Genomic DNA, 16,583 nt, shown 5'->3' with positions numbered 1-16,583 from the left:
ACCTCGCCTCAGAACGTTCTACCCACCACAGTGTGGAAGCACGAGTGTAGCTGTGTGAGGAAGGCGGTTTTCCTGCTGGGCCAAGACTCTCTTCTCCACCATGATGCATTCCACGTCGTCGTCCTGGATCACCACGTCCTTTTCAGAATCTTTATTGCATAGAGCTCTTCAGTGGCCTTCATCTCAGCCAGCAGGACCTGCAGTGGCAAAACAAAATCAGGAACATGGTCCATTTATGCAAGCGGTAGGACTTTTAATATGTGCTTTCTGTTGTGTGTCAGCACAAAGAAGGAGGAACATTCCAGCCTACTTGCCAAAGCTGCCCTTTCCCTAGAACAGTCAAGAAGCTGAAGTCAGTGAGCTTGACCTGGTCCAAGCGGTTGGACGGCAACAGGCTGGATGGGCTGCCATCTGTCTCTGTATTGGCTTCTTCCCTGGGCCTAGCTTGGCTTTCTGCGCTCACATAGTAGAAGGCGTCAAAATGAACTTGAAGGAAGGAAGTTCATTCATTAGACCCCAATACATAAACTCTATAGCACCCTTTGTAAAATATATGACACTTCATTTTTACTCTAGTACAAAATCCAAAACCAGTGAAGTTGGCACGTTGTGTAAACGGTAAATAAACCAGAATACAATGATTTGCAAATCCTTTTCAACTTATATTCAATTGAATAGGCTGCAAAGACAAGATATTTAACGTTCGAACTGGTAAACTTTGTTGTTTGGTGCAAATATTCGCTCACTTGGAATTTGATGCCTGCAACGTGTTTCATAAAAGCTGGCACAGGGGGCAAAAAAAGACTGAGAAAGTTGAGGAATGCTCATCAAACACTTATTTTGAACTTCCCACTGGTGAACAGGCTAATTGGGAACAGGTGGGTGCCATGATTGGGTATAAAAGCAGCTTCCATGAAATGCTCAGTCATTCACAAACAAGGATGGGGCGAAGGGTCACCACTTTGTGAACGAATGCGTGAGCAAATTGTCGAACAGTTTAAGAACAACATTTCTCAACGAGGTATTGCATGGAATTTCATCATCTGCGGTCCGTAATATCATCAAAAGGTTCAGAGAACCTGGAAAATCACTGCACATAAGCGGCAAGGCCGAAAACCAACATTGAATGCCTGCGACCTTCAATCCCTCAGGCGGTACTGCATCAAAAACCAACATCAGTGTGTAAAGGATATCACCACATGGGCTCAGGAACACTCCAGAAAAACCACTGTCAGTAACTACAGTTCATCGCTGTACTTTATAAGTTGCACTTTATAAGTTAACTCAGCCGTATTGGCATGTGTTGCAATGTTAAGATTTCATCATTGATATATAAACTATCAGACTGCGTGGTCGGTAGTAGTGGGTTTCAGTAGGCCTTTAATGAGTAGTATTATTATCCCAGTGCTTAGACTAAGTGGTAATTACTCTACAGCAGTAATACTGGTTCAAATAAAATGCTGTGTATATGGACTGTTCCTTCAGATTTCAACAGCAGCCAGTGATCTTGATCCTGAGAGTGTGAAGACTCACCTCCAACAAAAAGATCCTAGGGTTTTTGCATTTTACGAGGAGAATGGGACCCTTACAGAAAAATGGAGAAGGGTACTGGTAACAACTGCCGTCAGTTTCCTTGTTGAAAAAATGGGATTGTAAATAGACATTTGTCACTTTTATTTTGAACTACAGGAGGTCTAATGTTATGCCAAATGTTAACGTGTCCTTTTTCTTGTTCATTATGTTTTTCCTCAGTTATCCAGTAAGTGTGGACAAAAAACTCCTCGCCAGAACCATTGTGACACTTTACCCATCACTTAACATCAAGATGGAGGACGAAAATGAAGGATATGTAAGGGAATGATGTTAAGAGTGAGAAACACACATTACGTCGATTGATTCTGATAGTAGCTCATTAGATCACTGTTTTATTTGCGTTGTACTTGTACTCTAACATGCCACACTGGCTTTCTGGAAGATAAGCTGAGGAATATCCGCCGAAAACTAAGGGATGATCGGTGCCGTTATTGCAGAAGGGGTGGCTCATATGAAGTCACTGTTCGACTTTAAGAAGTTACAGAAAGTGATGAGTCTGTCCAGGAAATGGATATCTGTGATCAAAAGGAGGAAGCCTAGTCCTGAGAACCTTTCTTCGATCAAGATGGGTATGGACAAAACCTACTTCCACCGAAGATCCTGGATATCTAATCAGTCACCTACTCTGGCAGAGATTGTTGAGAACTACCCTCGTTTCATTGATATCTGGTAAGTCAGTACATTTAATCACCACCTGCACTCTCAAATGGATTTGCATATAACCTTATCTAATCACCCTTGTGTTGTCCTGTTGGTAAAACTTAACAAATCGACAGAGAGTGTAAGAAGATGTTTCCAAACAAGACATACATCTTTCTACGCAAATGGACGCAACCATGGTCCCAAAGTTATTGAAGCTGGCTGCTCTTCAAGGAATAGATGAACCACCAGAAGCTGAGAGTGCTGGTAATGTTTAGTTTATTTATGGAGGATTATCATGCCTTTTTGTGTTATCTTCGGTGCATAGAAGACTCCCCAAGTTGACACACATTTAACCTTACAGTCTCACATGTCAGTTATACAAACTGTGTATTTTGTTCTATTTCTACAGAATCAAAGTGCTATAGAGCACTGTAGATGCTCACACATTATCTGCCCCCTACTGTGTCAGGAAGATCTAAGGGATGGACAAAATGCAGCATCCAATCAGCACTGTCCTACATGTTGGACATTAAACAATTTGTGATAAGAATATAAAACAAGTGAGATATCTTATAAAGTAAATTATTCATAACTTGTAAAGATCATCTGTGTGCATGATGTAATAAAATGTATATATAGCTCTATTTTAAGCAGATTTATCGCATTTATTTAATATTTAGAATGCATTAAAAAAATCTGTCCATCGTCATGTCTTTCATAATGATTGTGAAATAGGCAGAATAATTTTTAAAAAAATGGTGCAGTAATCATTTTTATATGCCACACAATATGGAAAAGGTTGTGGAAAAAACTTAACGTTCCACAGCAATACAATGATGTTAAAAAAATATTATTTTGAAGGAAAATTATATATATACATATATTTTTGCAAAACATTTTCATTCTAGCTGATATGTTTTTTATCAATCCCATAGTTTCAATAAATATCCCTTAATTTTTCATCTCTGCATGTGTTTTTCAGTTACCTGTTTCAAAATGATAAAGAAAATAAACTGGAGTTGAGAGTAGAATAGTCATGCATTAACTAAAAACAAAAATTCAATCAATTGGGATTGTTGTCAAAATTTTCCAGCCCCAGTGTACGCTGCATATAATGACATAGCCTTCTGGAATTGAACATATGTGTTAGGCGTTTACCGTATTTTTCGGACTATAAGTCACAGTTTTTGTCATAGTGCGACTTATACTCAGGAGCAACTTATGTGTGAAATTATTAATACATTACCGTTAAATATCAAATAATATTATTTAGCTCATTCACGTAAGAGACTAGACGTATAAGATTTCATGGGATTTAGCGATAGGAGTGACAGATTGTTTGGTAAACGTATAGCATGTTCTATATGTTATAGTTATTTGAATGACTCTTACCATAATATGTTACGTTAACATACCAGGCACATTCTCAGTTGGTTATTTATGCGTCATATAACGTACACTTATTCAGCCTGTTGTTCACTATTCTTTGTTTATTTTAAATTGCCTTTCAAATGTCTATTCTTGGTGTTGGGTTTTATCAAATAAATTTCCCCAAAAAATGCGACTTATACTCCAGTGCGACTATATATGTTTTTTTCCTTCTTTATTATGCATTTTCGGCAGGGTGCGACTTATACCTCCGAAAAATACGGTATATACAAACAATAATGACGGCACTTTAAAAATGCAACAATTGATTTGATAATTCCTGAGAAACTAATCCAGGCAAATACTTCCTTCAGGTTTTTGAGAAAATCATTTCTTCGGGTTGATTTTCACCTTCACGTTTGCACTGATGAGCTTTCAGGAACTCGTCAATGAATGACGTTTCAAGTAGCGAGGCACAACATTCCTCATCCTGCACATGTTGCTGTGCGGATGCATGCCTGCTGCAGACAAAGGGGCTCTCTCGTGTCAACACAAATACATAAAAGTCATAAATGACTACATGGAAACAAGCCCCTTCATGCCAACGCCATGCATTAACTCTCCAAATACAAAATGCTGCACAAAGCAAAACCTGAAGAGCACTAATGCAGCAGTCTGATCTAAAGCATGGACACATACACCAAATATATTCACATACTTGCATTAGGATGGGCATTTTGGTCGATTACTAAGAACTTTGTCGATTCATTGGAAATGATTATTGGCTAATCACATCTTGAAGCAATTGAGGCAAAATTGAGCGCACTACTTGGCTGCAACCAGTTGAGTCTTGTCAATTGGTTTGCTGTCAAAATGAGACGCTGCATGCAGATCTGCTAAGATATAACTCCAGGTTACACACATATAACAATAGAAACAAACGTGTCTATGGATGTTCTCATTCATCCAGGTCATTGTATTCTCAGGGCTTTACACCGATCGCAATTGGACTGTTTGGTTTGTCTTACAACAGTGTTTCTTAACCATAGGGCCAAGGCTCATTGTTGGGCTGCAAGAACCCTCTAGAGCAGGGGAGTCCAAACTTTTTGACTGGGGGGCCGCATTGGGCTTAAAAAATTTGGCCGGGGGCCGAAAGCTGACTGCATGCAAAGTAACATATATACAGTATATATATATATATATATATATATATATATATATATATATATATATATATATATATATATATATATATATATATATATATATATATATATATATATATGTGTGTATATGTGTATATATACATATGTATATATATACACACACACATATACATATATATGTATATGTGTATGTATGCATATATATATATATATATATACACATATATATACACACACACACATATACATATATATATATGTATATATATATATATACATATATATATATACACAAATATACACGCATATACATATTCATATGTATACATATAGATCAATATTTATATAGTACATATAAATATAAATATAGTATATATACTCTATGTAAACATATATATGTACACACGAGTATATATAATTATAACATTATAATTAATATATAACTAATAATTATTATAATTGTTATTAAGAGTATGTGGAACGCCTACCTTGTTTACTTCTGTAAGAACCTCCTAAGATTTTTTTAATCAATCAGCTAAAATGCGCCAAACATGGATAAGTGAGTGTTTTGAATTTTCCCATCATCCCCTGTAATATATCTGAACCGGTGTCATTTAGATTTTTTTAAGTTGCTTTGTATGTTTTAAAAAAAAAATTATATTCACAAAGTTTAATGCGCAGATGTGTTACGTGTGACCATGTTTGTTGAATTTTTGTACTGCTTGATTTTTTTTTTTCCCTGCAAGGGAAGGTTGTATGGATTGGGTCATATAACTAAATGCTGTTCTCTAACTCCTGGAAAGAACAATTAAAGGCAGAGATGCTTTCTTTGACCAGCAGATTGCAACCAAACAGTCAAACCACTGGATATGTATATATTATATGGATACGCTGCTTTTGGTTTTATTGAATTCGTGCCATTTTGCGGGCCAAACTGAAGACGCCGCCTGGCCGTATTTTGCGCGTGAGCCATAGATTGGACACCCCTGCTTTAGAGGGCCGCCAAAAAATATCTCTTTCTCAGCTGTGGTCCGTATGGGCCGCAGCGGTACTCAGTTGTAATACACTTTTTTTTACCACTTGTGGCAGTAATGACAACCTCAAACAAACAGAAGAAGTCTGGAGCTTAAGTCATAGAAAAGTTTCTTAAGCACAACAATTACAATTTAAGTAGTAGAGCCTTATTTTAATTTGTACTTTATTTTTGTTGAGTTTATCTAAGAAAAATACATTTTGTTGTTATGTTTTATTAATTTAGATAGAATGTATTTAAAACTATAATTGTATGTACTTTTGTAAATGTATGCAGTATATTTGATTAGTGTATGTTTTTGTAATCAGCCTGACCTAAGCCTTGATAATATTTGTGATTAACAGATGGTTTCATATCATTTCACAAGGTTGTAAACCGTCAGTAGGTTAGATATAATTGTTTAAATTGATTACAAAAAAAATAAGATCACCAATTCAGTGTTAATATTTGAGTGGGTCCCAACCTCTTCTGTAGTGGAAAAGTTGGGCCCCAAGATCATAAAGGTTAGGAAACCCCTGTCTTAGAAGAGGTTCATGCACATAGACTTAGATTGGTCAGATCTAGTCTGATTAGACCAGGGGTCGGCAACCCGCGGCTCCGGAGCCGCATGCGGCTCTTTGACCACTCTGATGCGGCTCAGCTGCATACTTGCCGACCCTCCCGGTTTTCCCAGTATACTTAACGACCCCCCCGATTTTCCCAGGAGACTGCCTCTCCTAGAAATCTCCCAGGGCAAATATTATCCTATTTTCACTCTAATGACTTAATCAAGGGTGTGCCCTAATGGCACTGCATTAATTGTACCCTACAGCATTTACAAACAGTGTGCCAGCCCGGCCACATGTTATATGTTGCTTTTACTTGCACACGTAGGAGACAGCAAAGCATACTTGGTCAACAGCCACACAGCTTACACTGACGGTAGTCATACAAAAACAACTTTAACACTGTTACGTTACAAATATGCGCCACACTGTGAACCCACACCAAAAAAGAATGACAAACACATTTCTGGAGAACATCCGTACCTAACACAACACAACAAATACCCAGAATCCCATGCAGCCCTAACTCTTCCGGTCTACATTATACCTCTACCACCAAACCCCCCCCCCCACCACATCAACCCCCCCCCCCCCCCCCCCCCCTCTCCGTGCGTCAGTTGAGCGGAAGAGTTAGGGCTGCATGGGATTCTGGGTATTTGTTGTGTTGTGTTTATGTTGTGTTACAGTGCAGATGTTCTCCAGAAATGTGTTTGTCATTCTTTTTTGGTGTGGGTTCAAAGTGTGGCGCTTATTTGTAACGTAACAGTGTTAAAGTTGTTTTTGTACGACTACCGTCAGTGTAAGCTGTGTGGCTGTTGAACAAGTATGCCTTGCTGGCACTTACGTGGGCAAGCAAAAGCTGCATTCTACATGTGGCCAAGCAGGTACGCTGTTTGGGCAGGCTGTAGAGGGCACTAAAAGCAGTGCCATCACGCCCTGATATTCGGGAGTCTCCCGGAAAAAATGAAAGGGTTGGCAAGAAAGACGCTATCAAGCGCCTTTCAATTAAAAGTCGCGGGCCGCACTAACGTTAAATTTCCATATTGAGATGCGTGCCGGTGCGTGTGTCAGAGACCCCTGGTTAACATAGCGCAAAGCAATTTAAGCTTTGTATGCGGTGTTTTTCATTATAAATTTTCAATTTTTTTTGTGGCTCCCATTGTTTTCTTTAATTTGTGAAACTTTCCAAAATGGCTCTTTGAGTGGTAAAGGTTGCCGACCCCTGGATTAGACTATGGAAACAGACGACAACATTCACAGTGAGACTTTCCCTTCCTATTCGATTTTGTTCTTTTCCACAGTCAATCGAAATGTAGAAAAAATGCCCGTGTTTGATTCCAAAGCGCATGACAACCAAAGCGCATTGCATGTCCAAAGTCCACACTCAGCCAGGACAAACAAATCAAAAGTCATGCTGCAGCAGACATCGGGGGCGTCTAAATCCTGAGACACTTCATTCCGTTATACCAAGATAATACCTTTACTCAAACACTTAACTTTGCACCAACACGTATCCTGAACTAACAATTGTTTACAAACACATTTTGGAGTGTCTCAAACACTGTGCATAATGGAAAATATGTGTGTACTTTGTCACCTTCAGTCCGACCTTGACTTCTCAAACGTTCAATGCGACAAAGCTTGTGACAACCAAGCTGAGCGGCCTTAGTTATGTTAATGGCATCAACCACAACGTGTTCTAATGTGCAAAGCAGAGCAGACTTGCACCAAACCACAGCACACCTTTAAGCTTTAGCCCAGGACGAGAGCCTGGCTTAGCCGAGCGAGCAGCAGCCTTACTTCCTTCGTCTCAGACGCACCTGTTTCGAGTCTTCCAAAACTGCTTGGTCCTGAAACCATAAGGAGAAGCAGCCACAGTTGCTGACTCACTTGCAAACAACTGAGCCAGGACCACAACCCACACAGGGACAACAAGTAATTGTACGCTCATTAGGTGTTTTTGTTGCAAATTACTGCAAGCTGATTTCTTTATTTAGCTTCATGAGCGTTACAAGAAAGCTTGAAATAAGATGGACCAGTGGAGTTCCTCCCAGTCCATAATAGCTGGAAGGCACTCCCCGGTCACCCACAAAGTGCCAATTTTCAACAGTTACCCCAGGGCAATAGTTCATGTGGGGCAGGCAAAAAAAACAAAACAAAGAAAAAAAACAAACAAACAATTTGTTTAACTATCTGCTGACATCTAGTGGTCACAGGAAGAGGCAGGATAAAAGTAAAATATGGCAACCTCCTGCAAACGGCTCATTTGAACCCCTAAAACTGTAAGACTTTCTGTGATGCTCTGGAAGAAAACATGAACAATAGACGACACACAATCAAGACTAGTACAGTGAGGAGAAAAATAAGTGAGTCAAGCAAGCATTCTTCATTTTTAGACACTGCCTATATTATTCTAGGCAATGAAAGACCTGGAAAGAAATGCATTTAACAAGGTCAGTGGCAATCAAACATACAGTCGCAATCAAAAGTGTACATACACTTGTAAAGAACCTAATGTCATGGCTGTCTTGAGTTTCCAATCATTTCTACAACTCTTTATTTTGTTGTGATAGAGTGATTGGAGCACATACTTGTTGGTCACAAACAACATTCATGAAGTTTGGTTCTTTTATGAATTTATTATGGGTCTACTGAAAATGTGAGCAAATCTGCAGGGTCAAAAGTATACATACAGCAATGTTAATATTTGCTTACATGTCCCTTGGCAAGTTTCACTGCAATAAGGCGCTTTGGGTAGCCATCCACAAGCTTCTGCTTGAATTTTTGACCACTCCTCTTGACAAAATTGGTGCAGTTCAGCTAAATTTGTTGGTTCTCTGACATGACATTTAATTTTCCTGAGGGAACTCTCCTGAAGGAATCAATAAAGTACTATCTATCTATCTATGGACTTGTTTCTTCAGCATTGTCCACACGTTTAAGTCAGGACTTTGGGAAGGCCATTCTAAAACCTTCATTCTAGCCTGATTTAGCCATTCCTTTACCACTTTTGACATGTGTTTGGGGTCATTGTCCTGTTGGAACACCCAACTGCGCCCAAGATCCAACCTCCGGGCTGATGATTTTAGGTCCTTCGGAAGAATTTGGAGGTAATCCTCTTTTTTCATTGTCCCATTTACTCTCTGTAAAGCACCAGTTTCATTGGCAGCAAAACAGTCCCAGAGCATAATACTACCACCACCATGCTTGACGGTAGGAATGGTGTTCCTGGGATTAAAGGCCTCACCTTTTCTCCTCCAAATATATTGCTGGGTACTGTGGCCAAACAGCTCAATTTTTGTTTCATCTGACATCACATGGACAAAGATAAGACCTTCTGGAGGAAAGTTCTGTGGTCAGATGTAACAAAAATGTAGCTGTTTATAAATATTAACATTGCTGTATGTATACTTTTGACCCAGCAGATTTGCTCACATTTTCAGTAGACACATAATAAATTCATAAAAGAAGCAAACTTCATGAATGTTTTTGTGACCAACAAGTATGTGCTCCAATCACTCTATCACAACAAAATAAGAGTTGTAGTAATGGTTGGAAACTCAAGACAGCCATGACATTATGTTCTTTACAAGTGTATGTAAACTTTTGATCGCGACTGTAATTAGTGTTAGCCTCTTGTCCTCAAGCAAACTGTTTTTTTCCCTTAAAAACTGCAATTTTGTAAAACACACACAATCTTTAGTGTTTGTGTGTTTTTTGGTTTGTGTCATTAACAATGTTTTGTCACGTTTTTAAATCTCATTGAACAATAGAACATTCAGTTATTGATTTTTTTTGTGTGCACTGGTGGATGTGCGTGGACGTGCCTTATAACACGCTAAGGTAATTAAAACAACAACAACAAAAACAACAACAAAATATATAAACTACCGTTCAAAAGTTTGGGGTCACCCAAACAATTTTGTGGAATAGCCTTCATTTCTAAGAACAAGAATAGACTGTCGAGTTTCAGATGAAAGTTCTCTTTTTCTGGCCATTTTGAGCGTTTAATTGACCCCACAAATGTGATGCTCCAGAAACTCAATCTGCTCAAAGGAAGGTCAGTTTTGTGGCTTCTGTAACAAGCTAAACTGTTTTCAGATGTGTGAACATGATTGCACAAGGGTTTTCTAATCATCAATTAGCCTTCTGAGCCAATGAGCAAACACATTGTACCATTAGAACACTGGAGTGATAGTTGCTGGAAATGGGCCTCTATACACCTATGTAGATATTGCACCAAAAACCAGACATTTGCAGCTAGAATAGTCATTTACCACATTAGCAATGTATAGAGTGTATTTCTTTAAAGTTAAGACTAGTTTAAAGTTATCTTCATTGAAAAGTACAGTGCTTTTCCTTCAAAAATAAGGACATTTCAATGTGACCCCAAACTTTTGAACGGTAGTGTATATATATAAGTTTTCCAAGCTCCATGCAGGTGTGCACTTTTAAGATATTGAATATGCATACCTAAAATAAAAATATGCATTTCAAAATATGGGATGTCATCTGGGAAAATGGATGAAAATAGGGGATTTTCATTTTTTATAACAAATCACCATTACATTTATCAAATCTAATTCGTTAGCTACCTCTCTTTGTTTATAATGTATATTTTCTGCTGGATCTACTCTTTATTTTATGCTGTCCTTTTTTTTTGCTGCAGCTGTTACATATACTGCAATATGGCACATGGTAATTGGGATTTGGTATATATTGTATGCATTATATATAATATAATAACATAATATATCAGTATATATTATATACTGTATATATAATATGTAAATATTACATATATGTTATATATATATCTTTAAAAATGTATCCCATTGGGTTGAGTTTTTCCTTGGCCTGATGTGGGATCTGAGCCAAGGATGTCGTTGTGGCTTGTGCAGCCCTTTGAGACACTTGTGAGTAAGGACTATATAAATAAACTTTGATTGATTGATGATATTTTATATTGCTACTATCCTACATTTTTAGTATAGTTTACAGCTTTTGTTTTCGCCCTCTTTTTGTGCCCTTGTGTGCATTATCCTTTCCATCCTTACTTATCCTTTCCATCCTTTGTAACTGAGCTACTGTGTGGAACAATTTCCCTTGTGGATCATTAAAGTTTGTCTAAGTCTAAGTTTTTTTCTCGTTATGTGCATGTGCAAAAAAAAAAAAGGGTATGATTCAAGTGTCATGACCCTCCATGGCAGTTTGGGACTAGTGTTTATCTTCTTGTGCTTGGTTTTATTTCCGTTCAAGCGCTCTTGTTCTCTTGTTTCCACTTCCTGTGTGTTTTAATTTCCTGCCTCCCTCACCTGTCCTTGGTTGCTAATCACGATGTTCTTATGGACAGGGCTGGTTTGTTAATTTTTTGCTACCTGAATGAGTGTAGACCATTTTGGAGAACTTCCTAGCTGCACTTGCTCTCATTAAATAACATTTTACATGTGCTATGCCTACCGTCCCTGCATCCTGGGGTCACGCTTCAAGCTTTGCTTGCGCTAACTTGACATTATGGCCAAGGGTTACACTCTTTGCATGACAAAATAATGTCAGCCACTACAGTAACTACTCTGACACACCTCTACAGCAGTTTGCCGATTTAATAGAGCAGGAATAGGGCAATTATTTGACTCGGGGGGCCTTATTTAGAGTAAAAATGTGTCTGGGGGCCGGTATATCTATTTTTAGGAACACTAATACAAAAACTCACAATAATGCTAAAAACGTAATGACAGACCGCCTTAAATAACATAATGGATTTTTTTTTACTGAACGAGACACCCATAAAGTACATGACAATAATGTGGGATTTGCAATATTAACTATGAAGGATAAAACACTGAATATTGACAACATATGAACGTCACACACCCTCTTGATCGATATATTTTTTAATCAAGCAAAAACGCAACAAAAATGCAACAAACACAGCGAAATATGAATGCGAAGGGTAAAAAAAAAAAAACACACCTATGATCTCATATATCTGATATATCACTAAGCTTGAGAACTTGAGAACACTCTGTGGAAACGCTCCCCACCCACACTGCTTTGTGTCTCGTCTGAGCTGCTGTGACTTAGATTACCATAGTAACTAATTACATTACCATAGTAACTAATTAGATGACCATAGTAACTAGTATATCATGCAAAAGCGCAGATTCCAACCATTGAAATACTTTGTATAGTTCAAGACTTGCGGTCATTTGAAAACATCACTGCACATCATAATGGCAGCTACACTTTCCATCTTAAAGATCTAAAAAAAATGTATTGGGAATATCCGGCGGGCCAGATTGAAAAGCTTAACGGGCCGCATGTGGCCCCCGGGCCTTAATCTGCCCAGGTCTGAAATGGAGTATAAGAGTCCTCCTTTGAGGAAACCTGTAATATCATTATAATATTACATTAAGACATAAACAATTCTGGGCTCATACCATGTGAATCCCGGAAAATGCCCGAAAAGAAGGGCAAAAACATGGATTTTCCCGGCAAAAACGGGACAGTACATCTAATATTTCACTATATTGGTGAAAAGAGACGTTTTAATGCGTTACGAAGTGAGCTATGGCTTTTTTCCAGGCTTTTGATTGGACAGACATTTATAAAACTACTCTCGTGTGGATAGAGATATTTTTGACACGGAAAATATCTGCGTTCCTGTGGACAAACTGTAGCTAAATACAGTGTACATATTCAAGTAGCCTTGTCTTTCTATTGTGTGCATACAGGGACTGTCAAGCTTCACTTGGGGGACATCTCTGCGCTGCTGACCCGTCTCCGCTCGGGATGGTTTCCTGCTGGCCCCACTATGGACTGGACTCTCACTATTGTGTTAGATCCACTATGGACTGGACTTTCACTAATATGTTAGATCCACTATGGACTGGACTCTCACTATTGTGTTAGATCCACTATGGACTGGACTTTCACTAATATGTTAGATCCACTATGGACTGGACTCTCACTATTGTGTTAGATCCACTATGGACTGGACTTTCACTAATATGTTAGATCCACTATGGACTGGACTTTCACTAATATGTTAGATCCACTATGGACTGGACTCTCACTATTGTGTTAGATCCACTATGGACTGGACTTTCACTAATATGTTAGATCCACTATGGACTGGACTCTCACTATTGTGTTAGATCCACTATGGACTGGACTTTCACTATTGTGTTAGATCCACTATGGACTGGACTTTCACTAATATGTTAGATCCACTATGGACTGGACTCTCACTATTGTGTTAGATCCACTATGGACTGGACTTTCACTAATATGTTAGATCCACTATGGACTGGACTCTCACTATTGTGTTAGATCCACTATGGACTGGACTTTCACTAATATGTTAGATCCACTATGGACTGGACTCTCACTATTGTGTTAGATCCACTATGGACTGGACTTTCACTAATATGTTAGATCCACTATGGACTGGACTCTCACTATTGTGTTAGATCCACTATGGACTGGACTTTCACTAATATGTTAGATCCACTATGGACTGGACTCTCACTATTGTGTTAGATCCACTATGGACTGGACTTTCACTAATATGTTAGATCCACTATGGACTGGACTCTCACTATTGTGTTAGATCCACTATGGACTGGACTTTCACTAATATGTTAGATCCACTATGGACTGGACTCTCACTATTGTGTTAGATCCACTATGGACTGGACTTTCACTAATATGTTAGATCCACTATGGACTGGACTCTCACTATTGTGTTAGATCCACTATGGACTGGACTTTCACTAATATGTTAGATCCACTATGGACTGGACTCTCACTATTGTGTTAGATCCACTATGGACTGGACTTTCACTAATATGTTAGATCCACTATGGACTGGACTCTCACTATTGTGTTAGATCCACTATGGACTGGACTTTCACTAATATGTTAGATCCACTATGGACTGGACTGTCACTATTGTGTTAGATCCACTATGGACTGGACTTTCACAATATTATGTCAGACCCACTCGACATTCATTGCTTTTGGTCTCCCCTAGAGGGGGGGGGGGGGGGTTACCTACATATGCGGTCCTCTCCAAGGTTTCTCATAGTCATTCACATCGACGTCCCACTGGGGTGAGTTTTCCTTGCCCTTATGTGGGCTCTGTACCGAGGATGTCGTTGTGGCTTGTGCAGCCCTTTGAGACACTTGTGATTTAGGGCTATATAAGTAAACATTGATTGATTGATTGACTGACTTTACCCTACCAGGACTGTTACCTAGGCTGCAGTGGTCTTAAAACCTTCATTAGCATCTGAATAAATAGGTCTGATTGGATTGGATTGTTCATGATGGACTCTGAGTCTGATTATTTTCTGTGACCTCAATTCAGACTTGAGTAAGTTTGGTCCAAAACGTTGACATTAATCACTTTTCCGAGTGCTGTGGTCTCTGAGCAGGTTTTGTGCTTCCAAATGGATGAATGAACATACGAGAGTCGGTCTATTCTGTTTTAAAAGCTCCATTTTCCCAGTCCACTTATATCTTCCTAAAGAGCGCCATCAGAATTCATTATTCTATTGTCTCACTCTTTCTTTCCAAGTACCTCTCACTCATCCTTCACTTTGCATTTTTCCTCTTTGGTCTGCAGTGTTGCCAGATGGTTCCAACACAATAATTATAGGACGTCTGGAAACGCTATTCATCCGCGTCTGCATTTACAGTAGCAACGTTTAGCATCTGTAAAGCACCCATTGGATTGGCTGAGTTGAAGACAACATTGTGAGTTGGCTTAACTCGCATGCTTGGTTGGTAGATTTCTTTATCCACAACTGTCAAATCTTAAAAAGGTCATATTATGATTTTTTTCGAAATTGAAAACACTTCCTTGTGGTCTACGTAACATGTAATGGTGGTTCTTTGGACACAATTTTGTATAGATTATACAAAACCAGTTAAGTTGGCACATTGTGCAAATGGTAAATAAAAACAGAATACAATGATTTGCAAATCCTCTTCAACTTATATTCAATTGAATAGACTGCAAAGACAAGATACTTAACGTTCAAACTGGTAAACTTTGTTATTTTCTGCAAATATTAGCTCATTTGCAAGGCAGGGCTGAAAACCAACATTGAATACTGCATCAAAAACCGACTTCAGTGTGTAAAGGATATCACCACACTTCAGAAAACCACTGTCAGCACCGTAACTACATTTGGTCGCTACACCTGCAAGTTAAAACTCTACAATGCAAAGTGAAAGCCATTTATCAACAACACCCATAAACGCCGCCGGCTTCACTGGGCCTGAGCTCATCTAAGATGGACTGATGCAAAGTGTAAAAGTGTTCTGTGGTCTGACGAGTCCACATTTCATATTATTTTTGGAAACTGTGGACGTCGTGTCCTCCGCACCAAAGAGGAAAAGAACAATCCGGACTGGTTTAGGCGCAAAGTTGAAAAGCCAGCATCTGTGATGGTATGGGGGTGTATGAGTGCCAAAGACATGGGTAACTTACACATCTGTGAAGGCACCATTAGTGCTAAAAAGTATGTACAGGTTTTGGAGCAACATATGTTGCCATCCAAGCAATGTCTTTTTCATGGACGCCCCTGCTTATTTCAGCAAGACAATGCCAAGCCACATTAAGCATGTGTTACAACAGCATGGCTTTGTAGTAAAAGAGTGCAGGTACTAGACTGGCCTGCATATAGTCAAGACCTGTCTCCCATTGAAAATGTGTGGCACATTATGAAGCCTAAAATACCACAATGGAGACCCCGGACTGATGAACAACTTAAGCTGTACATCAAGCAAGAATGGGAAAGAATTCCACCTGAAAAGCTTCAAAAATGTGTCTCCTCAGTTCCCAAATGTTTACTGAGTGTTGTTAAAAGGAAAGGCCATGTAACACAGTGGTAAAAATGCCCCTGAGCCAACTTTTTTGCAATGTGTTGCTGTCATTAAACTCTAAGTTAATGATTATTTGCAAAAAAAAATTAAGTCTCTAAGTTCGAACAGTAAATATCTTGTCTTTGCAGTCTATTCAATTGAATATAAGTTGAAAAAGATTTGCAAATCATTGTTTTCTGTTTTTATTTACCATTTTCACAACGTGCCAACTTCACTGGTCTTGGGTTTTGTATTTTACAGAACATCTTCAAACTGGTTTCTGACCGTCTCTTTAGGATGCGCCATATTGTGGGCGGTCTTATTGTATTAGAAATGGCAACAGCGGAGGATGCATGTGCATGT

At 38.8% G+C, this 16,583-nt stretch overlaps 1 protein-coding gene across 1 annotated transcript in view; it reads right to left on the bottom strand.

Moving 5' to 3' along the window:
* prkcaa (protein kinase C, alpha, a) overlaps positions 1–16,583 on the bottom strand; it is a 423,303-nt gene that overhangs the window by 111,215 nt on the left and 295,505 nt on the right. Inside the window, 5 exon segments of the mRNA XM_062032863.1 lie at positions 27–66; positions 68–143; positions 146–197; positions 311–426; positions 429–453. Of these exon segments, the coding sequence (XP_061888847.1) occupies positions 27–66; positions 68–143; positions 146–197; positions 311–426; positions 429–453 (309 nt within the window).

The sequence above is a fragment of the Entelurus aequoreus genome, linkage group LG22, assembly GCF_033978785.1.
Source record: "Entelurus aequoreus isolate RoL-2023_Sb linkage group LG22, RoL_Eaeq_v1.1, whole genome shotgun sequence".
Taxonomy (NCBI): Eukaryota; Metazoa; Chordata; class Actinopteri; order Syngnathiformes; family Syngnathidae; genus Entelurus; species Entelurus aequoreus.
Note: the sequence above shows the minus strand (reverse complement) of the source record. Positions and strands in the feature narration are given on the sequence as shown.